Raw genomic sequence first — 25,689 nt, forward strand, 5'->3', positions numbered from 1 at the left:
ACTAAAATGGACAGGAATGGGCAAATTTAATTCAGATGACTATATATCTATATATCTACTACTATGGGGAAGAATCCCTTAGAAGAAATGGAGTAGCCCTTATAGTCAATAAAAGATTCTGAAATGCAGTTCTTGGGTGCAGTCTCAAAAATGACAGAATGATAGACTGTGAAAAAAAATCAGTAGTATTCTGCACACTAGCAACAGATTTTCTGAACAAGAAAGAAATCAATCTCATTCACAATAGACACAAAATACTTAGTAATAAATTCAGCTGAAGAGCTGAAAGTACTCTGTAAACTATAAGACATTGCTGAAAGAAACTGAAGAAGAAACAAATTAATGGAAAGGTATCCTATATTCATGAACTAGAAGAATATTTTTAAAATGGCAATACTGCCAAAAGCTATCTATAGACTCAATACAATCCCTATCAAGATTCCAATGGCTTTTTTAAAAAAAATAGAAATAGAAAAAACACTCCTAAAATTTATATGGAATCACAGGATTTTCCAAATACTCAAAGAAATTCAGAGAAAGAAAAACAAAGCAAAAGGCATCACACTTCCTGATTTCAAGTTGTACTATAAAACAATAGTCATCAAAATAAAAGAATACTGGCATAAAAACAATAGGCCAAAGAAACAGAATTGAGAACCCAGAAATAAAACCAGCTAATATCAACTAATATTTGATAAAGGAGCCAAGAACACTCAATGGAGAAAAGAAGGTCTTTTCAGTAAATGGTGTTGGGATAGTTGGATATTCACACACAAAAGAACAAAACTGGACCCCTATCTTACACCACTCACAAAAACTAAATAGAATGAATTTAAAACTTCTATGTAGGATATGAAATAATAAAACTTTCAGAAGGAAACATACGAACAAAAGGGGTCCTGGTAATGATTCTTTGGATATGATACCTAATGGACAAGCAACAAAAAAATTAAACAATAAAAAGGTGGGACTACATCAAAGTAAAAAGCATCTGCACACCAAAAGAAACTATCAACAAACTGAAAAAGCAACCTATAGAATTGGGGAAAATATTTGCAAACTATATATCTGATAGAGTGTTCATATCCAAAATACATAAAGAACTCATCCAACTCAATAAAAAAACAAACACAGTTAATAAATGGGAAAAGGACCTGAATAAACATTTCTCCAAAGAAGATGTACAAAACCAACAGAGATGTTGTACAAAACCAACAAAGATGCTCAAATCACTAATCATCAGGGACACCAACTAAAACCATAAGAAATTATATCCACACATATTAGAATGTCTTCTATAAAAAAGACAACAAATATCAAGTGTTGGCAAGGATGTAGTGAAAAGGGAAACCTATGCACTGTTAGTGGGATTCTAAGCTGGTGCAACCACTATGGAGAAGAGTATGAAGGTTTTTCAAAACATTAAAAATAGATGAACTGCCATATGACCCAGCAATTCTACTTCCAGAAACACATCCAAAGGAAACAAAAAGACTAACTTGAAAATACATATGTGCCCGTATGTTCATACTAGCATTATTTACAATAACCAAGATATGGAAATGACCTAAGAAATGGATGAAGAGAGAGAGAGAGGAACATTATTTAGCCATAAAAATGAGGACATTCCACCATTTGTGACATTAGTAGAACCTGAAGACATTATGCTGAGTGAAATAAGTCACACAGAGAAAGACAAATACTGTATAGTCTCACTTATTTGTGAAATCTTAAAAGCAAAACAAAATTTTAAAAAAAGAGAGAGAGAGAGATCAGACTCATAGTTACCAGAGGCAGAATGCAAGGAAGGGAAATAGAAGGAAAGTGGTCAAAAGACACAAACTTCCAGTTACAAGATGAATAATTACTAGGGATGCAGTGGACAACATAACTACGATGACTGACATTGCTGTTCGTTATCCAGGAGAGCTGTGGACAGTAAATCCTGTAAGTCCTCATTTCAAGGAGAAAAATTTTTCCCTGTTTTTTCCTCTCTTTTCTCTTTATTGTATCTATAGGAGAAGGTGACGTTAGCTAAACCTATCACGTTAATCATTTTACAATATATGTTAATCTAAATTCATGATTAAACTTCTATAGTGATATATGCCAATTTATTTCTCAATAAAACTGTTAAAAAATCAATGTATGACAAAACCCACTGGGAAAAAAAAAATACAAAGTTAATAAAATTCATATTAAAAAAAAAAAAAAAAGACCCAAACAAAAACCTTCCAGGTGATTTTGATGTCATCAGGCATACTTCAAAAATACTGCCCTAAGTAATATATTTATATTAAAGTAGCTAACAATTGCAATTACCTTTTTGATAGTCACATCAAACTGCCAACTTACTCTGAGTTATTAGTGTATAAAAACCCTAAAATCTTTTTTGCTGAATCCAGCTGCATCCTCCTTATTCTTTTCTCCTGCAGTTCATTATTGTGGCCCACGTACAGAACTCGTTGTATATCCTTATTAATTCTCATCTTGTTACACTGGCACTCCCTTCTAGCCTGAGGGAACTGTAAATCTTCATTGCATATTCCACAGATTTGATAAACACACCTTCTATCTTTATCCAAGTCACAGACCAAAATGTACCACAAGACCCAAAATAAAAATCTTAAAACCTGTATGGAGACACAAAAGACCCAAAATAAAACTGGAGGCATGATCATGGCTCTGTTTTACAAATGCCATCATTCCATCTAGAATATTTTCATCTCAGAGAAATATACCATCATGTTTTAGACATTATTATTCACTTCTATGGAGACTCAGCTAAAAACAGAATTCCTATAATGTATTGGGTTTAATGAACACGGTAAAATTTTCTTAACACATTAAATAATTTGATCTTTAATGAATATCCAAACATCTGTATTTCAACTTTTAAAATTTCTGCTTAATACCTTTAATACAATAAATAAAACAATTTCCCTGTCAAAAAAATTCCTTTGCAGATGAAACTAAAAAAAAAAAAAAAATGCCTCAAGCTCAATGGCTGCCAAATATTATTTGTCTGGATTGAGGTCAAGGGATGGACTGAGAGCCAATACATGACTCTTTGAAGGTCAAATGGAATACAGATTTCTCCAAAACTATCTTGAAAGAAAATATTAAGCATACATTGACTGAAAGAATGAGATACATGAGTGTGGATGGGGCATTGGACTGACTACTAAAGAATGATTCAATAGAGAAATGGTTTGCACTATGACATGGAAAGAAATCAAATTCTTAAGATAAATCCCTACTCTTTGATCTCTCAGTAAAGTCTGCCAGAAGTGAACTAGGGGCAAGAAATCTTTGATGAGACGAGCATATTTCATTTCAGTCAGTTCAGTTTCAAGAGAGTTTGAAAATTTTAGACAGTATACTAAAAAATAATAGAAACAATTATTTCATGCCACATCATGTTAGCTCTCATCAGCAGCTTTTTATTATAGGAACATGACAAAAACAACGTAGGAAAGTAAAATACTTGTACATGAGGCAAGAATGAAATATAAACATTGTTGCAACCATTAGCTTTTGATACACAATTTCACCTATCAGTAAATGTTTATTATAGACACAGTAGAGGTTTATAATAGATGGACTGATGCATGTTTCACGCCAAGCACTTGCAAGCTCTCTCATAATAAGAGCTTTACTGGTGGCCCAGTGGTAAAGAACCCACCTGCAGTGCAGCAGATGCAGGTTCAATCCCTGGGTCAGGAAGATCCCCTAGGGAAGGAATTGGCAGCTCACTCCAGTATTCTTGCCTGGAAAATCCCCTGGACAGAGGAAACTGGCAGGCTACACTCTGTTGTTGTTGTTCAGACGCTAAGTCATGTCTGACTCTTTGCAACTTCATGAATTGCAGCACGCTAGGCTTCCTTATCCCTCACCATCTCCTGAAGTTTGCTCAAATTCACGTCCATTGAATTGATGATGCTATCTGACCACCTCGTCCCCTGCTGCCCTCTTCTCCTTTTGCCTTCAATCCTTCCCAGCATCAAGGTCTTTTCCAAACAGTTAGCTCTTCGCATCAGGTGGTCAAAGTACTGGAACTTCAGCTTTAGCATCAGTCCTTCCAATGAATATTCAGGGTTGATTTCCTGTAGGATTGACTGGTTTGATCTCCTTGCTGTTGAAAGCACTCTCAAGAGTTTTCTCTATCACAACAATTCGAAAGCATCAATTCTTCGGCGATCAGACTTCTTTATGGTCCAACTCTCACATCCATACATGACTACTAGAAAAACCATAGCTTTGACTCTATGGACCTTTGTTGGCAAAGTGATATCTCTGCTTTTTAATACGCTGTCTAGGTTGGTCATAGCTTTTCTTCCAAGAAGCAAGCGTCTTTTAATTTCGTGGCTGCAGTCACTGTCTGGAGTGATTTTTGGAGTCCAAGAATATAAAATCTGTCACTGCTTATACTTTTCCCCCTTCTATTTGCCATGAAGTGATGGGACTGGATGCCATGTTCTAGGGCTAAAGACTATGGGGTCGCAAAAAATGTTGGACATGACTTTGCGACTAAACAACAATAGCAAGAAGAAGGGCTTTATATATCAGTAGTGAAATTATTGGTTTCTACCTAGTTCCTCCTTTCTTGTTGGTAGTCAATTCTCCCTCCAAGTGCTACACCTAAAGAAGAAGTAAATGGAGGCTGGTAGTCAATTTCCACATTGGTTGGGGCACCCTCTATGCCTATAGCCGTAGTACCAAGTGGTACAGGTTGTTTAATAATTTGATGGTCATCCTTGAGCCAAACACCCTCTATTTTCTTATAAGATGTAAAATATCAGTGCAATTTCAAAGGATAAAATATGTACATAGTTTTATTCAACATTTTACATTATGCTACAAATATGTACAATTTCAATAATAAATTAAAAATAAATGAACAAAACAAGTCTGTCCTTGGCAGATAACGTGGTCTCAGTGTGATGTTTCGACTTTCACCTTTATGAATCCATTGCAACCAAGATCCTGAGCATGGTTTCGCCAGGAGAATTTGTTTTGGCAGCACATTTTAAATGCTGAGTGCTTTGTTGCCTCTAAGCCGTGGAAAGATGTTTGTTAATAATAGAAATGCAGAAAAGGATCAGCTGCAATCAAGAAGTGTTGATGAACATTTGCACAATATGTACAAAACTCTTCAAAAATTCTTTGATATTTTTTTCCTCCAGTTCCTCACATTCTTTGCATCCCAATTCTGTTTTATTCTGCAAATAAAAAGAAAGGATGGATTGGCAAATCTAAAATATGCCTTTCCTGTGAATATCATATCATTTGAACCACATGGTGAGGTGTCCGGACATAAAATCTTTGGCAGATTAATTACCATATTAGGAGTAACTAAGGGAAAAGAGAACTGGGAGATTTGATAAGGCTGATTTTTTCCTAGAGTAAATTAAGGACAATGAAAAATATAATTGGGGAAAAAAAAAAAAAGATCTATTGAACCACAAACTTCCTGCTTAGAGAGGCCTTCAGTAGTTTCAGGTCATCTACCCTAGCATGAAGTCCTTGGTGCCTGCATGGCATGCTGGCTCTCCTTGAGCTATTCCTCACCTATTTCTTTCACTTTTTCTACAGCTCAAAGATTCAGCTCTAGGAACACTGAGCTCATGCCTTTGGTCCCATACGTACATCAACCTATTAGGTGTTCTGCTGTCTTAGCTTTTCTCTCTTCCTTCCACACTTCTATTTCAGCTACAACCACTCACACTTAAGATCACTCAGGTGCTGTCTCCACTGGGAAGGCTTTTCTGAACCTGGGAGCTCCCGAGGCTAGACTAAATGTCCCATCTCTGCATTCTCAGAACTCTGTATTTAGGCTCTCTCTCACATCACGTCATGTGTTAGGCTGATGTTAAGGAGCTTCATGCTTCTCAGACCACTGTTTGCTCTGGGCTCTTCCAGGAAGTCAAGGCTATGTATTGTTGCTTCGCATAGGGCCTGACACACAATATTCACCCAATTATTATTGGTTAATTTGAACTATTTTGATGAATACCATAAATTATTGTACTTTAAACACAGTTTCTACAAGTGTGGCAATCCACAAAACAAACTTTCCAGGGATCATCTGCACTGTGAAAGCTGTTTCAGAAAAAAATCAAAATGAGATTTCTCCATCCATTAAGCATTTAAAATTCAAATTCACCAGCATTTATCAAGCACACACCCTCTGCCAGGTGCTGTCATATTCCATATAATGCTGTCCTATTTGATTCTGAAAATAATCACATCAGATAGGAAGGCAGAGATATTAAATGACTCATTTAGTTGACATAATCAGTGAAATTCTCCATGTCCAGGTCTTCTGACTGTGCATTCGGGCCACACTATGCCATGCTGAGGGTGACTATAAAAATGCACATTAAAGAGTTCCCCATTGACATTGCTATGAATTATCTGTTGCATGGCTCAGCCTTTCCACCAATAACAGAGAGAGAACATATCACAAGAGTATTTTAAACATTAATATATTCATTTCAGAAACAGATCAGAATTCTAGTACATGTCAAGCATTGTTCTAGGAGTTGGGACTCAGGACTACAAACAAACAAAAAAACAGAAACAAAAAACCTGCCCCTCTGAAGCTGAAATTCTAGTAGGAAAAATTAGACAATATCCAACAAGTAAAATACATAGTATTTAAGATGGTGGGACATATAGAGAAGGGGGTGAGGCATGCTGAGGTGGGGGGGGATCGCAGTTGTGAAGTGACATTGCTATGGGAAGGTGACATTGGAATGAAGACCTAAAGCAGCTTGGTACTTTAGGGAAAATCAACGGTGTCTAGCCACACTAGCTCAGGGTCTCTGCTCTTTCAGTTGCCTCTGACTGAACATACTTCCCCACGGCATCCTTGAAGCTCATTCTCTCTCATGTTTCTGCCAATTGTCAGCTTTGTAAGCAAACCTTCTCTAGAGTCTCAGTCCCCTTACCTGCCTCTTTTGTGGCCACTACAGTTATTAATAAACACCTGACCTACTATTTATTTGCTTAGTGATTACTACGTGCTTCCTCCTTCCGTAAGAGCAGGAACTATACGTGTGTTTTAACTTCTGATATCCTGAGGGCCTACAATGGGCCCCAAAGAGTATTTGTTAAATGAAGAAATCATGATGATGGCTTTGTTTATGAAACTTTTTCTGTCCACTTTCCTTTGGCCACTAGTGTTTTGCCATGCTAGCCATAATCTTCTGTACTTCAGGGCCTTGCACAGCTGATGCTCCAGCCTAGCATACGGGTCCCTGGCATTTGCTCTCCAGGGGCCCTATACCGCTCTTGATACCTAGGAGTATACCTTTTACTTCAAGTATTCAGATTTTTATTATTATCTTTTTGCAACATTAATCCTTTGGGTAGATAAGAAGGCAGACTGGAGAGAAACTGCTTGGGGATTCCTGGCTCCTCATTTTACTAACTGCATGAGAGCCTCAAAACAGAAACAGTGATAACCATATCTCACAGATTGACTGTGAGAATTCAGTGAGTTACCACGTGACCCTGGAAGAACAGTAGCTGGCACAGAGTAATAACCCAAGTATTACTCTATGGATGCTCAACATTTGGGTGTCCCTGCTGGCTCAGACATAAAGAATCTTCCTGCAATGCAGGAGATCCAGGTCCGATCCCTGGGTTGGGAAGATCCCCTGGAGAAGGGAATGGCTACCCACTGCAGTATTCTTGCCTGGAGAATTCCATAGACAGAGGAGTCCACAGGGTCGCAAACAGTTGGACAGGATGGAGTGACTAACACACACGGACACATACACACACGCTCAACAATTATGTAACTATACCTGGTGATCAACACCTTGAGGTCAGTGACCTGTTTGTCTAGTTCACCTTTGTCATTTCAACACATTTCAGCACACCCCTGTGTGCAATGAAGCACACGCTGTGGAACATGTAGTAAATGTTTGTTGAATGAATAAATCAATAAAAAGTTTAGGATTGTGTGCACATGCGTGATGGTGCAGCTTCTGGCAGCCATTCTGCTGCAATTAACTCCTTTTCCCAAGTGCTCCCTCCAAGGGTCTCCTTGTCCATTCCCATCCAGCTAATGATTTCCTCCAGTCAATCCAAGAGCATCCGATGTAACTCTGGACAACTACTGGATAACTCACCTCCATAGAAGATAAACTGCTGTTTGCTAGCATGGTAAGATTTTCTATTATTTCATAAATGGCGGCATTTTTGGACTCGTGCAAAATAACACGTAACTCCAGGAGAAAGCACCGCATCGCTGTTACTTTGCAATTGGGCTAAAACAGAATTACAAAGAATCATTTTTGAAAACAATTATTTTCCCATTATTTCAGTTTCACACAGATGCAATTCTGATTTTGTAAAAAGTCAATCCAACTATTTTATAAAGAAACACAACAATCCTAAGACATTTTACATAGGAAGCAGCTTGACTTATTTTTCTCTTTTGGCTTTGAAATCAAAACCAAAACAAACTGAGAACAAAACAGTCAGGAAAGATGGGGATACTGTGCAGAAGAAAGAACATAAAACTAGAAAACGTAGAAATAATACACCACTTTTTCCTACTAAGCACATTTCCTCTGTATAAAGGGGTGATAATATTGACCTGGAACTCTCAAAACATGAATAAAGATGGTGCATATGGAAGAATTTTTTAGAATAAGACTGTATTGTTAACATTTTAAATACTGGTAGCTGCTAATCATACTATTCCTGCAAGTTCCAGTGGCACACATAATTCCAAGAAACTTCTTAGAAAAATCAAAGCAGGACTATGCCTGTGCACAGGCTGGCCAAATCAGAAAGATACTTTTCAGGTCCCATAAAAATACATTTCCCAAGATGATTACTTCAACAAAAACCTAAACTTCAAACCAAAGCATTTAATGAGCTTGTGGGGATCTGACAGAGACTGTCTGACTTCTTGTTCTCCATGCCATGCACAGTGCCTGGAACCCCGCAGGCACTTGGCAAGGGCTTACTGAATGAATGAAGGAGGGAAGGAAGGGAAGAGGGAACGGACACGGCCACCTGTCTGGCGCTGGAAATACTCCTTATCCTCCCACAGCAGCTGCCCTGGATTGAAAGGGTGAATACTGTCACCATGTCAATAAAATAAACAACCACTAAAATACAAATAGTAAAACTGAGGTTCAGAAGTATTTAGTGTCTTCCAAGGCAACAAAGCTAGGAAGTGGCTGAGTCAGGGTTTAAATCTAAGTTTCAGTCTCAGCTTCTTGCTAGCTACAACCGCAGGAGCGGCAAGGTTATCTTCTTACAAGAACAGCAATCTCAGGATTCTGAGTGTTGGCGGTTAATTGACGGCTTTCTACTTTGAAGAAAATGCAAAGAAAAATGGAAAACCTGTTGAAGCCAAAAGAGAAGACTATTTCTAGTGCAGCAGCACCATCTCCAAGTGATTGATAGATACCTGCTCTCCACCCCCCCACCCTCCCTACCTCCCCGTTTCTGGCTGTGGCTTCTTTCCAAAGCTTAAAAAGTCTCGGTAAGGTAAACCTTCTATTTAAGAGAAGTTCTAATTAAGGAATAATAGAAGATCCACTGTTGTGAATACACACAACACAGAGTTTATTTTCCAAGAAGAGAAGATGTCAGGGATTTGTGTCTTGGTTTTAGTAACCAATTCAGACAGAATGGACCAGCAACTCAACAGAAATTCTATATGCCTTAAGCAATGCCAGCATATTAATGAAGCGATTTAAGGTCATTTTTGAATTCTGGTAGATTTTATGGGTTGTGTTTGTTTCTTTTCTCACATAAAGAATAACCAGTCAGAATCCTTTTCTGACAACTGTAAAGATTCAGGCAAAATGTAGAACAGGAATATATTTAAACAATTTGTACAAAATGTGATTAAAAGTGATAGCACTGGATAAAATTGATATGTAGGATATTTTTAAATTGACTAACTTGATTCTTGCATCAATTGCATTATGTTTTACTTGCATCACAGAAATATGTACCTTTTTTTGTTTGACATTGATAGAAAAGGCTTTTTTATGTCTCGATTTGACAAAGATGCTACAATGTAAATATTACCTATGTAGCTCTTTCTCCCTAAAGTGCTATAATCTCAACAATTGCATGTAAAATTCATTGATCATATGAACACGCCAAACATTAGATTTTAAAACTATACATGTTTCAGTAAATTTATAAAAATATATCTCCAAGCCTTTGAACATTGAAAAAGACAGCAATGTTGAAAACAAAATATACTCACATGAGCATCACTTTCAGTATATAAAGTGGCATCTATATGTGAAGACTGAAAAGAAACAAAATGAAGCAATATGAGAAACTACTCCCTGCTTTAGATATAATGGGAACAACCTACTGAAAACATTAAATTAAACTTTCTAAATTAAAGTCTTTATTTTAAGATAATTTTATTCATGTGAAGTTATAAGAAAAATACAGCAAGATCCTCTGTGCCCCTTCACCAATTCCCCCAGTGATGATGTTGCATCATCAGTTCAGTTCAGTCACTCAGTCACGGCCGACTATTTGCGACCCCATGGACTGCAGCATGCCAGGCTTCCCTGTCCATCATCAACTCCTGGAGCTTGCTCAAACTCATGTCCATCAAGTCAGTGATGCCATCTAACCATTTCATCCTCTGTCATCCCCGTCTCCCGTCTTCAATCTTTCCCAGCATCAGGTCTTTTCAAATGAATCAGTTCTTCACATCAGGTGGCCACAGTATCAGAGTTTCAGCTTCAGCATCAGTCCTTCCAATGAACACCCAGGACTGATCTCCTTTAGGATGGACTGGTTGGATGTCCTTGCAGTCCAAGGGACTCTCAAGAGTCTTCTCCAATACCACAGTTCAAAAGCATCAATTCTTTAGCACTCAGTTTTCTTTATAGTCCAACTCTCATATCCATACATAACTACTTGGAAAAACCATAGCTTTGACTAGACGGACTTTTGTTGGCAAAGTAATGTCTCTGCTTTTTAATATGCTGTCTAGGTTGGTCATAGTTTTTCTTCCAAGGAGCAACCGTCTTTTGATTTTAAGGCTGCAGTCACCATCTGCAGTGATTTTGGAGCTCCCAAAAATAAAGTCTATCACTGTTTCCTTTATTTCCCCACCTATTTGCCATGAAGTGATGGGACCAGATGCCATGATCTTAGTTTTCTGAACATCGGTTTTTAAGCCAACTTTTTAACTCTCCTCTTTTACTTTCGTCAAGAGGCTCTTTAGTTTTTCACTTTCTGCCATAAGGGTGGTGTCATACACATATTTGAGGTTATTGATATTTCTCCCAGAAATCTTGATTCCAGCTTGTGCTTCATCCAGCCTGTATTTCACATGATGTACCCAGGATATAAATTAAATAAGAAGGGTGACAATATACAGCCTTGGCATACTCCTTTCCTGATTTGGAACTAGTCTGTTGTTTCATGTCCAGTTCTAAATGGTGCTTTAAGCCTGCATACAGATTTCTCAGGAGGCAGGTCAGGTGGTCTGGTATTCCCATCTCTTGAAGAATTTCCCATAGTTTGTTGTGATCCACACAGTCAAAGGCTTTGGAGTAATCAATAAAGCAGAAGTAGATGCTTTTCTGGAACTCTAGTGCTTCTTCAATGATCCAGCTGATGTTGGCAATTTGATCTCTGGTTCCTCTGCCTTTTCTAAAACCAGCTTGAACATCTGGAAGTTCACAGTTCACGTATTGCTGAAGCCTAGCTTGGAGAATTTTGAGCATTACTTTGCTAGCATGTGATATGAGTGCAATTGTGCAGTAGTTTGAGCATTCTTTGGGATTGCCTTTCTTTGGAATTGTAATGAAAACTGACCTTTGGCCTGTGACCACTGCCGAGTATTCCAAATTTGTTGGCTTATTGAGTGCAGTACTTTCATAGCATCATCTTATAGGATTTAAAATAGCTCAACTGGAATTCCATCACCTTCACTAGCTTTGTTCCTAGCGATGCTTCCTAAGGCCCACTTGACTTCACATTCCAGGATGTCTGGCTCTAGGTGAGTGATCACACCATCATAGTTATCTGGGTTGTGAAGATCTTTTTTCTATAGTTCTTCTGTGTGATTCTTGCCACCTCTTCTTAATATCTTCTGCTTCTGTTAGGTCCAGATAATTTCTGTCCTTTATTGTGCTCATCTTTACATGAAATGTTCCCTTGTTATCTCTAATTATCTTGAAGAGATCTCTAGTCTTTCCCATCCTGTTGTTTTCCCCTATTTCTTTGCACTGATCACTGAGGAAGGCTTTCTTATCTCTCCTTGCTATTCTTTGGAACTCTGCATTCAAATGGATATATCTTTTCTTTTCTCCTTTGCTTTTACCTTCTCTTCTTTTCTCAGCTATTTGTAAGGGCTCCTCAGTCAACCATTTTGCCTTTTTGCATTTCTTTTTCTTGGGGATGGTCTTTATCCCTGTCTCCTGTACAATGTCACAAACCTTGATCCGTAGTTCTTCAGGCACTCTGTCTATCAGATCTAACTCCTTGAATCTATTTGTCACTTCCACTGTAAAATGTAAGGGATTTGGTTTAGGTCATACATGAATGGTCCAGTGGTTTTCCCTACTTGCTTCAATTTAAGTCTGAATTTGGCAATAAGGAGTTCATGATCTGAGCCACAGTCAGCTCCCGGTCTTGTTTTTGCTGATTGTATAGAGCTTCTCCATCTTTAGCTGCAAAGAATATAATCAGTCTGATTTTGATATTGACTATATGTAGATATCCATGTGTAGTCTTCTTTTGTGTTCTTGGAAGAGAGTTTTTGCTATGACCAGTGCATTCTATTGGCAAAACTCTGTTAGCCTCAACCTGCTTCGTTTTGTACTCCAAGGCCAGGTTTGCCTTGGAGTTACCCCAGGTATCTCTTGACTTCCTACTTTTGCATTCCAGTCCCCTATAAATAAAAGGACATCTTTTTTGGGTGTTAGTTCTAGAAGGTCTTGCAGGTCTTCATGAAACCATTCAACTTCAGCTTCTTCAGCATTACTGGTCGGAGCATAGACTTTGATTACTGTGATATTGAATGGTTTGCCTTGGAAACGAATAGCGATCATTCTGTCATTTTTGAGACTGCATCCAAGTACTGCATTTCAGACTCTTTTGTTGACTATGATGGCTACTCCGTTTCTTCTAAGGGATTCTTGCCCACAATAGTAGATATAATGGTCATCTGAGTTAAATTCACCCATTCCAGTCCATTTTAGTACATTGCTTCCTAAAATGTTGATGTTCACTCTTGCCATCTCCTGGTTGATCACTTCCAATTGCCTTGATTCATGGACCTAACATTCCAGGTTCCTAAGCCATACTGGTCTTTTTTTTTTTTTTTTTTTTTTTCAATACTGTTCTTTACAGCATCAGACTTTACTTCCATCACCAGTCACATTCACAACTGGGTGCTATTTTTGCTTTGGTTCCATCTCTTCATTCTTTCTTGAGTTATTTCTCCACCGATCTCCAGTAGCATATTGGGCACCTACTGACCTGGGGAGTTCAGCGTCCTATCTTTTTGCCTTTTCATACCATTCATGGGGTTCTCAAAGCAAGAATAGTGGTTTGTCATTTCCTTATCCAGTAAACCACATTTTGCCCTGCATAACATGGTATAATATCATAGTGAGGAGACTGACATGGATACAGTCCACCCACTTTGTTCAGATTTCACCAGTTTTTGTGTGTATGTGTATAGTTCTTTACAATTTTATCAGATGTGTACATTCATGTAACCACTACCATATTTAAGATACAGAACAATCTATTACCATAAGAAAGCCTCTGTTACTCTTTTATAGCTAAAATCACCTTCCTCCCGAAACATTCATAGTCCCCTCATCATCCTTCTATATCCTGTCAACCACTTCTCTGCTCTTCATTCCTATGATATCATTTCAAGAATATTATATAAATGGAATCATACAGTAGGTAACCTTTTGAAACTGACTCATTAAAAAAGTTAATAGACTTTATTTTTTAAGCGGTTGTAGGTTTGCAGGACATGACCAGAAAAGTTCCCATATGGCTCCCAGCCCCTTCCCAAGTTCCCTCTATTATCAATATCTTATATTAGGATAGTACATCTATTACACCTGATGAGTCAATACTGATATATTTTCAACTAAAGTCCATAGATTACATTAGGGTTCACTGTTGGTATTGTATACCTATAGTTATTGAAAATGTGTAATGATATGCATTGATCATTATAGTTGCATACAAAATACTTCCACTGCCCCTAAAAATCACCTGTTCTCCAGTCTTTCATCTGTCCCTTTTTCCTAACCACTGGTAATCACTGATGACTTTATTGTATCCAACATTTTCCAGAATGTCATATAGTTGCAAGCATATACAGTATGTAGCCTATTTTGATTGGTTTCTTTCACTTAGCAAATGGGTTTTAAGGATCCTCTACCCTTTTCATGGCTAAGTAGCTCATTTCTTTTTATCCACTGAGTAACGTTCCATTGTATGGATGAACTACAGTTTGTTACCCCATCGACTTTTTTTTTACACAGCTGTGTGTGGACTGCCACTGAAGCCAGCTGATCTGGAGATTCTCTTTGGGGAGCTTGTATATGGTGAATTCAAAGTATCTAGTAGTTATAGGAGAGTTCACATTATCTATTTGATCTCGGCTACATTTCGATAGGTTGTGGTTTGTGAGAAAATCGTCCATTTCCTCTAAGTTATCAAATTTATGAGAATCAAGTTGTCCATGGTTTTTCTTTAGTATCCTTTTAATGTTTGTAGGTTCTGTAATAAGACCCCAATTTCAGTCCTGATATTAATGGTATCTGTCATCCCTTATCTTTGTCAGGATTTCTAAAGGTTTATCAATTTTATTTATTTTTTCCACAAGTAATGAGCTTTATATTTAGTTGATTTCTCTCTATTGCTTTCCTAACTTGAATTTCATTACTTTTTGTTTTTGTCTTTATTACTTCCTTTCTTCTGCATGGGTTAGATTTATTTTGCTCTTCCTTCCCCAGTTTCTTGAGGCGCTAATTTAGGTTGGTGATCTGAGATCTTTCCTGTTTTCTAACATATATCAGTTTTCCACTCAGTAATGCTATAGCTACATCCCACAGATCTTCCTATGGTGCATGTTTGTCTTCATTCAGTTCTATATTTTAGTATCCTTTGAGACTTGCTCTTTGACCCATGGAATGTTTCTAAGAGTATAATTTAATTTTCAAGTGTTTAGAGATCTTCTGTTATATTTATGTAATTGACTTCTACTTGAATTCACTGTGGTTGGACAACATGTGCTGCATGATTTCAGTTCTGATAAATGTGTTCAAGTTTATTTTATGGCTCAGAATACGTCCAGTCTTGGTGAGTGGTGCCTGAGAAGAATGTTTATTAGCTGTTGTTGTGTGAAGTGTTCTATCCATGACATTAGATATTGTTGGTAGACTGTGCCATCCAGTTCTTCTATATCCTTTCTGATTTTCTGTCCAGTAGTTCTATTTGTCACTGAGAAAGTGCTAAAATCAACTATATTTGTGGATTCATCTGCTTCTCCTTTGGGTTCTATTATTTGTTTTTGCTTCTTAAATTTTGAGGCTCTGCTGTTTGGTGGGTACACATTTAAGATCATTATATTTTCCTGGTGATTAATCTCTTTTACCAAGATGTAATGTCTCTCCTGACTCTAGTAATTTTATCTGCTATTAAGTTTGCATTATCTGATACGAATATAGCCATTTCTAGTTTTTAAAATTATTGTGTGAATGACTGTGTGCATGTGCCTCCATTTCCTAGAGCTTCTGTAGCATGGTACCCCAAAGTGAGGGCCTTCAAGTAACAATTCATACTCTTACAGTTCAAAGCCAAGGATTCAACTGAGCCTGCTCCCTCTGAAGGTACTAGAGAACTGTCACTCCCTATGGCTCGCAAACCCTTGCTGCATCATGCCAGTCATTCCAGTCTTCTTTGGCTCGTGGCTGTCTGTTCTCACAGGGCCTTCTTCCCTGTGTCTATGTATCCTGTTTTCTTATAAGGACAATTATCAAGGATTTAGGGCCCACCTTACCTCACTGTAATCTCATCTTAACTGAGTATATTTGCAAAGACTTCTGAGGCCTAGGTGAATGCGAATTTAGGGGTGGACACTATTCAATCTACTGTAACATGACATATTCTTTTCTCTTTCTTAATTTCAATCTACCCATTTGAAGTGAATTCATTGTAGACAGCACAAAGTCAGTTTGCATTTTGTCATCAATTTGGCTGATCTATGTCTTTTTGTTAGTATTCTTTTTCTCCTCTCCTTATAGGAGGATAATGAAAGGAAGGCTGGATCTTTTATTGTCCCCAAAATCCCTGAGGCTTTATTTACTTTTTTTCAATCTGTTTCCTCTCTATTCTACCCTGGAGTTGACTGTCTTTCCTCTGTCATATTCATTCTGCTAATGAGCCTCTTCAGTCTGTTTTATATCTCAGCTATTGTATTTTTTAGTTCTGTAATTTCCATTTGGTGTGTTTTTACATATTGTATTTCTTCGCTAAGACTTTCTGGGTTGTTTTTTGTTTTATTTTCAGTTGTTTGAAGGATATCCACAGTTGCTTGCTGGCACATCTTCACAATGGCTGCTTTGAAATTCTTATCAAATAATTCCAACATCTAATCCATCTCAGTTTCAGAGCCTGTTTCAGACTCTCTTCTCATTCAAGTTGTGATTTTCCTGCTTTTTGGTTTGAAAACTGATTTTTCAATATATTCTGGTATTTAGGATATTATGTAAGGAGACCCTGGTCCTACTTAAAGTCTTGTAGCTTAGCGTGCAGCCACTCTGTATAGGCTTAGCACAGACATGCTGACCTATGTCTGTATGCTGTGATTCCAATGATGGTTTAGTTTTCAGAATCTTTCTGGTGCAAATTTGGAAGGTTTGGTACACCTGCTGCCCCTGAGATGCTCACTGGTCCCTCTTGTGTTGCCCACACAATAATACAGCCCGTATTTCTTTCCTCTACAGGTTCTGCCAAAACAACTGGTGTGTCCAGAGGGGGTTTTCTAGTCCATGGAACAGACAGTCCTTCCCTGGGTCAGCCTATTTCCCCTACAAGGGTCACCAAGTCACCTGGTTTATCTGCTAACGAGCTCTCTGGTCTGTTTGATATCTGGAGGATATATCTGTTATGTATCTGACAGGAAAAGGGAGTCTCTCTGGCCTGTGGTCACAGAGAGTTCTTCACGCTAGGCCACTCATAAATTGAGGTTTAAAGGTAACTGCTATCTGAAAATTCTAAATAAAAGATTTCATTGGAGGTTCTATGAGGCATACCAATTCTACAGAAACACTATTGTTTCAAGTGAGATTTCATTAAGACTGACAGGAAAACACAGGGAGTAACAGACTCCATAGCAATTATATGAAAGATTTTTTGGAAAAATGAGTACTTACTTGAAGAAGATATTCAACTGTTTTCAAATCATTTATTACATACTGCCAGTTTGCTTCTGTTTCGGGAAGACCTGCACTGATACAGCTGAAAGCAAAACCAAAGAGCAAAGCATTCTGAATCAACATAATACTATCTTGCTGAACACTACAGGCAAAAGAGCAATCAAGACCTTTTTTATTCCAACAAGTGAAAAAAATGAGTGCTATCTTTGCCTTTGGGCATTCCACAGCCTTGTAGATGAATAGAAACACTGAACATATAGTACAATTTTGGTGCTTTACCTAGCCTGATGACCAACCTGGATTACAGAAAAATCTAATTTGGAGGGATAACTTATAGATAAGTTGGTGCAATTTATCACATCAAAATAAAAACATTGCTTGATGTGCGGCAGTGCCCAGAATATGTTTTTGAATGAATTATTACTTTCCTTTAAGTAGAGGTCCGATCAGACTTTTAAGTCTAATAAATGGGTAAAATTATTAAATAAGCACTCATCTTTTTGATGTAAGGATTTTGACAGTAAATATATGCCCCTTACATGCACCTTATAGCAGCTTTCTCCATAAACATTATGGACTTGGGCCTGGTCACAAAACTAGATCATGCAACTTATGTATTTTTGTAAAATGGAAATTTAATATCAGGACAAAAGATACATACACTGACCAAGTAACTGCAGAATAATTCTTGGAGCTTCAGGGAAAATAGTTGCCCCCTGATGGATCCAGGACAGAAGCATGCAAGTCAAAACTATTCTTTTTTTGAGAGGAGGAGTTACCTGCACAAATCTGTGGTTCCCCATAACATGAAGGCATTAGCAGAATAAAACTGAACTGCAAGTCAGATCACAAAACTACAAGTTGGGTGAGTGCAGTGTATTAGTTGCATCTAACAGAGAAGGAAAAAGTTAACAGGCATGGGAAAATACGAATGTTTATTAGGAGGAAAATCAAAAGGCCTAAATGAAGAAATAAATGTTTCAAACTGAACTAAAATAGGGCTCAAAGGATAAGAAGAGTCAATGCCGGGGTAGATAAAACAAAAAAGCAACATGGGTAAGCCCTCAATATCTATTTTCTTACTGGTGTGAAAATCACACAGGCTGTTAATAAAGAGTTTCCTTCCAAGTTTAGTCAGATATCAAGAAGTCTAATTTATTTGCAGGATGTAATACTCATTTGGAATTTTATAAGAATATAAAAATTCTCTGTAGGATGTTTACCAAACCTCCTCTGAATCTCCATAATCTGTTATCATACCCCACATACTGAGAACCTAAAGATTTAAGCAAACTGAACATGAACCAATTTAATAGAGAAGATATTGAAGAACAATGATCCTGGTTATTAACATGATGATTCTATGCTGAAAGATAAAATTACCCCCAAATGAAGACATGAATGCCAGCCTCTGTTAAAAAATGACTGTTGAGAAGTAAACACAAGTAGCATTGGATGGAAGTGCTTCTCAAATATGGTTTCTGAAAAATAAAATCATGGACAAAGTGGTTAAACTTCTCAGTGAAACAATGAGATTCAAAATGATACCTTATCATATTTTTAGGTTCCAAAATGTAAACATATCAAAGTTTCAGAATTCCTTACTGGAATGAATGAAATTAGAATGTATCTTTTTTGCTTTCTCCCCTACCATCAACTCTGTCTCCTACATGCAAAGTTCTTTAATACATATTTCCCCAATTGCATTTCAATTATAATAATATATAAAAAATATGTATATTTACTAATTTACCTATATGGTAATATAATTTGTTTCTATTATCCTTAACTTCCTTCTCATCCTTATTTCCTTTTTTCTTCTTTTTTTTCTTACTTACTTTTCAATTGTCCAACATAGTTCATGTTAGTTATAGGAATTACTAATATAGATATGCTAGTTATATACTAATTTCACATAACAATATGAAAATTAATTACATATTAATATAATTTGGAGACAAACTGAATAGAAATGGAACCAACCAAAGATACCCTATGCTATCTTAAGAGCTGATATATAATAAATTTTCTGGGTGATTTAGGAAGATTACTTATCTCAGAACTTCCTGGAGTTTTTATATTTCTGCCTGCCTCTTTCACGTGGTCAAAGTCTTTATAGTTTCAGAGAGCAATGCTTTTTCCATTTTTTGGCCATGCAGCATCGTGGGATCTCAGCCCTCCAACCAGGGATCAAACCTACACCCCCACTGCATTGGAAGGCAGTCTTAACCACTGAACTGCCAGGGAGGTCCCAAAAGAGGAGTGTTGACTTAACCTCTAAGAATCTGTGCTCCATGTTATTCACACTGAAAGAATGAATAACAACTAGACCTTGTTTTCAAAGACTACACAACTTATTGATTAGACATTTAAAGAACAAAATAGAGTGAGATAAGTGAAAAACAACATGAAGAGCACATCAAGGTGTTAATAGACTTTAAAAACCTAGTTTATTTATTTTAAAAATAAAAGCAACCCATATGTCAACAGACACCTGTGACATTCCAAAATCTTCAGAGGAGAGCCATATAAATTATTATGAAGTATCTGAGACACAAGTGACCTTTTAAGAAAAGTCCATATACTATCTTCATCTAATTTCTCTTACCAAAATTCTCATTACTCAATGCCAGAGTAAATCGTTCAGTATTGAAGAAGAGCTGGCTATGGCAATGGGTTTCCAGCAGCCATCCATCCAGAATACTTCCTACAATACAACCCAGAGTGAAGACGATCCATTAAAAACACAAGTGGACTAGCAGGGGGAAAGAAAGGGAATAGCATTAACAGTTATTGAGCACCAACTTTTTCACAGTCACCCTATTAGTCACTTAGAAATGTGTATCTTATTTAATCATCAGAACAATCCTAAGATGGAGGGTTGGCAAATTTTGGGTGAGCTGCCCAGGCCCCACAGGAAGTACAAGACAGCCATGATTTGAGACCAGGTTTGCCTGATTACAAAGCCCAAGTCCTTTCCACTGTATTAGGTTCTTGAATTGACTGAATTCCAAAGACATATTAATGAAAAGCTGAAGCAGCCAAATACCTTAATGCATATAAACTACTGACTATTAATATAATTTACAACAGAAGAAGCTACTTCTATAGACATTGACTACATGTCTTCAGTCTTTATATCACTGTTAACTGAAACATCAATTGAGAATTTCATAAGTAACAAAATCCTGTTTTCTTTAAAATGATGAAGTATATGAAGATTCAGTTCAGTTCAGTTGCTCAGTCATGTCCGACTCTTTGCGACCCCATGAATTGCAGCACACCAGGCCTCCATGCCCATCACCAACTTCCGGAGTTTACACAAACTCATGCCCATTGAGTCGGTGATGCCATCCAGCCATCTCATCCTCTGTTGCTCCCTTCTACCAATCCCTCCAGCATCAGGGTCTTTTCTAATGAGTCAACTCTTCGCATGAGGTGGCCAAACTATTGGAGTTTCAGCTTCAGCATCAGTCCTTCCAATGAACACCCAGGACTGATCTCCTTTAGGATGGACTGGTTGGATCTCCTTGCAGTCCAAGGGACTCTCAAGAGTCTTCTCCAACACCACAGTTCAAAAGCATCAATTCTTCGGTGCTCAGCTTTCTTCACAGTCCAACTCACATCCAAACATGACTACTGGAAAAACCATAGCCTTGACTAGACAGACCTTTGTTGGCAAAGTAACATCTCTGCTTTTTAATATGCTATCTAGGTTGGTCCTAACTTTCCTTCCAAGAAGTAAGCGTCTTTTAATTTCGTGGCTGCAATCACCATCTGCAATGATTTTGGAGCCCACAAAAAAAAAGTCTGACACTGTTTCCACTGTTTCCCCATTGATTTGCCATGAAGTGACAGGACCAGATGCCATGATCTTAGTTTTCTGAATGTTGAGCTTTAAGCCAACTTTTTCACTCTCTTCTTTCACTTTCATCAAGAGGCTTTTTAGTTCATCTTCACTTTCGGCCATAAGGGTGGTGTCATCTGCATATCTGAGGTTATTGATATTTCTCCCAGCAATCTTGATTCCAGCTTGCGCTTCTTCCAGCCCAGCATTTCTCATGATGTACTCTGCTAGAAGTTAAATAAGCAGGGTGACAATATACAGCCTTGACATAGTCCTTTTCCTATTTGGAACCAGTCTATTGTTCCATGTCCAGTTCTAGCTGTTGCTTCCTGACCTGCATACAGGTTTCTCAAGAGGCAGGTCAGGTGGTCTGGTACACCCATCTCTTTCAGAATTTTCCACAATTTATTGTGATCCACACAGTCAAAGGCTTTGGCATAGTCAATAAAGCAGAAATAGATGTTTTTCTGGAACTCTCTTGCTTTTTCGATGATCCAGCGGATGTTGGCAATTTGATCTCTGGTTCCTCTGCCTTTTCTAAAACCAGCTTGAACATCTGGAAGTTCATGGTTCATGTATTGCTGAAGCCTGGCTTGGAGAATTTTGAGCATTACTTTACTAGCGTGTGAGATGAGTGCAATTGTGCCGTAGTTTGAGCATTCTTTGGGATTGCCTTCCTTAGGGATTGGAATGAAAACGGACCTTTTCCAGTCCTGTGGCCACTGATGAGTTTTCCAAATTTGCTGGCATATTGATGCAGCACTTTCACAGCATCATCTTTCAGGATTTGAAATAGCTCAACTGGAATTCCATCACGTCCACTAGCTTTGTTTGTAGTGATGTTTCCTAAGGCCCACTTGACTTCACATTCCAGGATGTCTGGCTCTAGGTGAGTGATCACACCATCGTGATTATCTGGGTCGTGAAGATCTTTTTTTACAGTTCTTCTGTGTATTCTTGCCACCTCTTCTTAATATCTTCTGCTTCTGTTAGGTCCATACCATTTCTGTCCTTTATCAAACCCATCTTTGCATTAAATGTTCCCTTGGTATCTCTAATTTTCTTGAGGAGATCTCTAGTCTTTCCCATTCTGTTGTTTTAATCTATTTCTTTGCATTGATCGCTGAGGCGGGCTTTCTTATCTCTCCTTGCTATTCTTTGGAACTCTGCATTCAAATGACAGAATGATCTCTGTTTGTTTCCAAGGCAAAACATTCAATATCACTGTAATCCAAGCCTATGCCCCAACCAGTAATGCTGAAGAAGCTGAAGTTGAATGGTTCCATGAAGACCTACAGGACCTTTTAGAACTAACACCCAAAAAAAGATGTCCTTTTCATTATAGGGGACTGGAATGCAAAAGTAGGAAGTCAAGAAACACCTGGAGTAACAGGCAAATTTGGCCTTGGAGTACAGAATGAAGCAGGGCAAAGGCTAATAGAGTTTTGCCAAGAGAATGCACTGGGCATAGCAAATACCCTCTTCCAACAACACAAGAGAAGACTCTACGCATGGACATCACCAGATGGTCAACACCGAAATCAGACTGCAAATATATTATTTGCAGCCAAAGATGGAGAAGCTCTATACAGTCAGCAAAAACAAGACTGGGAGCTGACTGTGACTCAGATCATGAACTACTTATTGCCAAAGTCAGACTTAAATTGAAGAAAGTAGGGAAAACCACTAGACCATTCAGGTATGACCTAAATCAAATCCCTTATGCCTATACAGTGGAAGTGAGAAATAGATTTAAGGGACTAGATCTTACAGATAGAGTGCCTGATGACCTATGGACGGAGGTTCATGACATTGTACAGGAGACAGGGATCAAGACCATTCCCATGGAAAAGAAATGCAAAAGGGCAAAATGGTTGTCTGAGGAGGCCTTACAAATAGCTGTGAAAAGAAGAGAAGCAAAAAGCAAAGAAGAAAAGGAAAGATATTCCCATTTGAATGCAGAGTTCCAAAGAATATGAAGATTACACATTCCCATATCCAATTCCACTTTATTAAAAAATTTAAAACCAAAATATATAAAATTTAAACAACTATTTTGGCCATCATTCTAAAATAGTATGTATTGTTGACTTCCCCTTCAAAAACCAAAATCTGCTATGTCTCTCAACATAAGTATTCACTGCAATTAAGTTTTGTAGACTGAAATAATTATTTTATTTTCAGATGTTTTTGAAATGTAAAAATGATTACTTTATAATATATGATGTATAACTCTTTTAAAGAGTTAAAAGAAAAACTAGAATTTAAGTATTAAAAAAGATAGTGTAAGTGTATTTCCAATAAAAATGCCGTCTATTTCACAACAAATTATTAAGTCTAATCTTCCTATTACACATAATCTAAACCACCCATTAATCAGTTTAATTACAATAACGTCTGTTACTCTCATCTCAATCATTCTCTTTGCCTGTGTTATGTCACTGCTCCAAATTATTTGCAAAACTTTAAAATTATCTTCACCATTTCACTCAAACTCTCTTAAATTCCCTACTTCCTTTTTAGTTGTAGGATCCCCCACTCCACATTGTTCAAGAAGCAGGATTTACTAAGCTGGGACCAACAGTACAAAGGGTGATACAGTTGTTAATGAGGCCTCAGGAGGCTGCTTGAGTAACAATGAGTATTTCAATCCTGGGCTTTTGCATCAGTGTCTCCACACAAGCAGGATGTTAAAATCTTACCAATCAGACTTTCACTGTCCTGCCCAACTACCAGCAGGGTGTCTACCTGCAGGGTGTAAGTCAAGGACAACTAACAGCTTTAGTCAGAATGCTCCATGCCAAGTATGGTAGAATAAGTAGGAAATGACCTCAAAGACTTCTAACAAATAATGATAATAAAAACCAGTGTTAACTGACGATATTTTTACAGCTTTGTTAATTTGGCAAAAGAACTGACGTGGTTTTCTGGCTAACAGAAAGACAGATTTTCATAACAGCTTTGGAAGTTTCGACAGTCCATACTATGTGGATCAACAACTTTGCTAAGAACATGAGTGTGTGTAATCCAGGAGTGTAAAGAAGACCCAAAAAAGGTAAAATACTCTGTAACTTTCTCTTTGAGTAAGACTCAGTGTTAACACTTAATACAATTATCACTCACGATGGCAATACTAATTAGAGTAGGAACTGTTTACCAAGTGCTTTTAAGTCTACAAAATTATTTCACATACATTATCATATTCAGTCCTGGCAATATCTTTATATAAGAGATATTACTCTTATTTTACAGTGAAGAAATTGAGGTTCTGAGAGGTTAAGCAACTTGCTTTGGATAAATGTCATACATGTCGCTATCAAAATTCTATCTCACAATCCAGGTTGCACAGGTAGAAGAGAGATGCAAGAAATAATAAACTCTGGTTGAGAAGTGGAGGTCCTTACTATGGAAAGCAGCTGATCCATCCCATGTGAATCATAAGAAGCCATTGCTCTCTGACAGTTTACAAAGAGGTCTTTCATTTGTGGTTGCCAAGGGGGAGGGAGGAGGGAGAGGGATGGACTAGGCATTTGGAATTAATAGATGCAAAATAGTATACACAGAATGGGTAAACAACAAGGTCCTACTGTATAGCACAGGGAACTATATTCAATATCTTCAGGTAAACCATAACGGAAAAGAATATAAAAAAGAACATATGTGTTTATTTACATACATGTGTGTGTGTGTAACTGAATCACTTTGCTGTAGAGCAGAAATTAACAAGATGTTGTAAATTAACTGTACTTCAATAAACAAACAAACAAACGTGTTTCACATTGTTCTGACGTAAAACGGAACTCGAGTCCTTTGACAAACACCATCTCATTTGTCCCCCACAAAGTACCTGTTAGATACAAGTGGCTGAAACCAGGTTAATCACTTTCTGAGAATACAAGTGTAGTGATGAAATAAACTGTCCACTTCCTCATAATGTCATATTTTTGGAGAACTATGGAAGCAGTGTTTAATCCTGGGACACAGTTTGCATATGGTCGTGAAAGGCCCTGACAATCAGCATCTTTGACACGTCCTTCATTCACCTGCGTACCTAGATCCAGGAATAAAAAAGACTAAATCCAAGCCCTACTCTCAAAGACCTATCAGAGTTTAAGCTGATTTTTTTTGGACTCCTGTGACTGGGTCTCACTGCAGGGCACTCCCTGAACTTATGACAGCAATACTATTTGATGTCACTGCCTAAGAGTTAGACATCATGAAAAGCAGACAATCCACACAACGGGGTGGCCCCAGTAGGTTTAATTCTGGAGTGACTTGTGAAAACAATTCTAAACATTCTGTGTGCTAAGTTGCTTCAGTTGTATCCGACTCTCAGTGACCCCATGGGCTGTAGCTCGCCAGCCTCCTCTGTCCATGGGATTCTCCAGGCAAGAATACTAGAGTGGGTTGCCATCC

At 37.7% G+C, this 25,689-nt stretch overlaps 1 protein-coding gene across 10 annotated transcripts in view; it reads right to left on the reverse strand.

Annotated features, from left to right (window-relative positions):
- Positions 1-4,817: 4,817 nt before the first annotated feature.
- The window catches only part of IL15 (interleukin 15), a 93,891-nt gene continuing 73,019 nt past the window's right edge, over positions 4,818-25,689 (reverse strand). For all 10 annotated transcript variants that reach the window (XM_043485704.1, XM_043485689.1, XM_043485666.1 and 7 more), the window contains 6 exons: positions 20,035-20,133; positions 18,810-18,907; positions 17,424-17,508; positions 10,250-10,294; positions 8,142-8,279; positions 4,818-5,222 (listed from right to left, as the gene is read on the reverse strand). In XM_043485704.1, coding sequence (XP_043341639.1) covers positions 5,112-5,222; positions 8,142-8,279; positions 10,250-10,294; positions 17,424-17,508; positions 18,810-18,907; positions 20,035-20,046 — 489 coding nt within the window. In that variant the 5' untranslated portion in view covers positions 20,047-20,133 and the 3' untranslated portion in view covers positions 4,818-5,111. The remainder of the gene's footprint in view (positions 5,223-8,141; positions 8,280-10,249; positions 10,295-17,423; positions 17,509-18,809; positions 18,908-20,034; positions 20,134-25,689) is intronic.

This window comes from Cervus canadensis, chromosome 1, assembly GCF_019320065.1.
Source record: "Cervus canadensis isolate Bull #8, Minnesota chromosome 1, ASM1932006v1, whole genome shotgun sequence".
In the NCBI taxonomy this organism is placed as follows: Eukaryota; Metazoa; Chordata; class Mammalia; order Artiodactyla; family Cervidae; genus Cervus; species Cervus canadensis.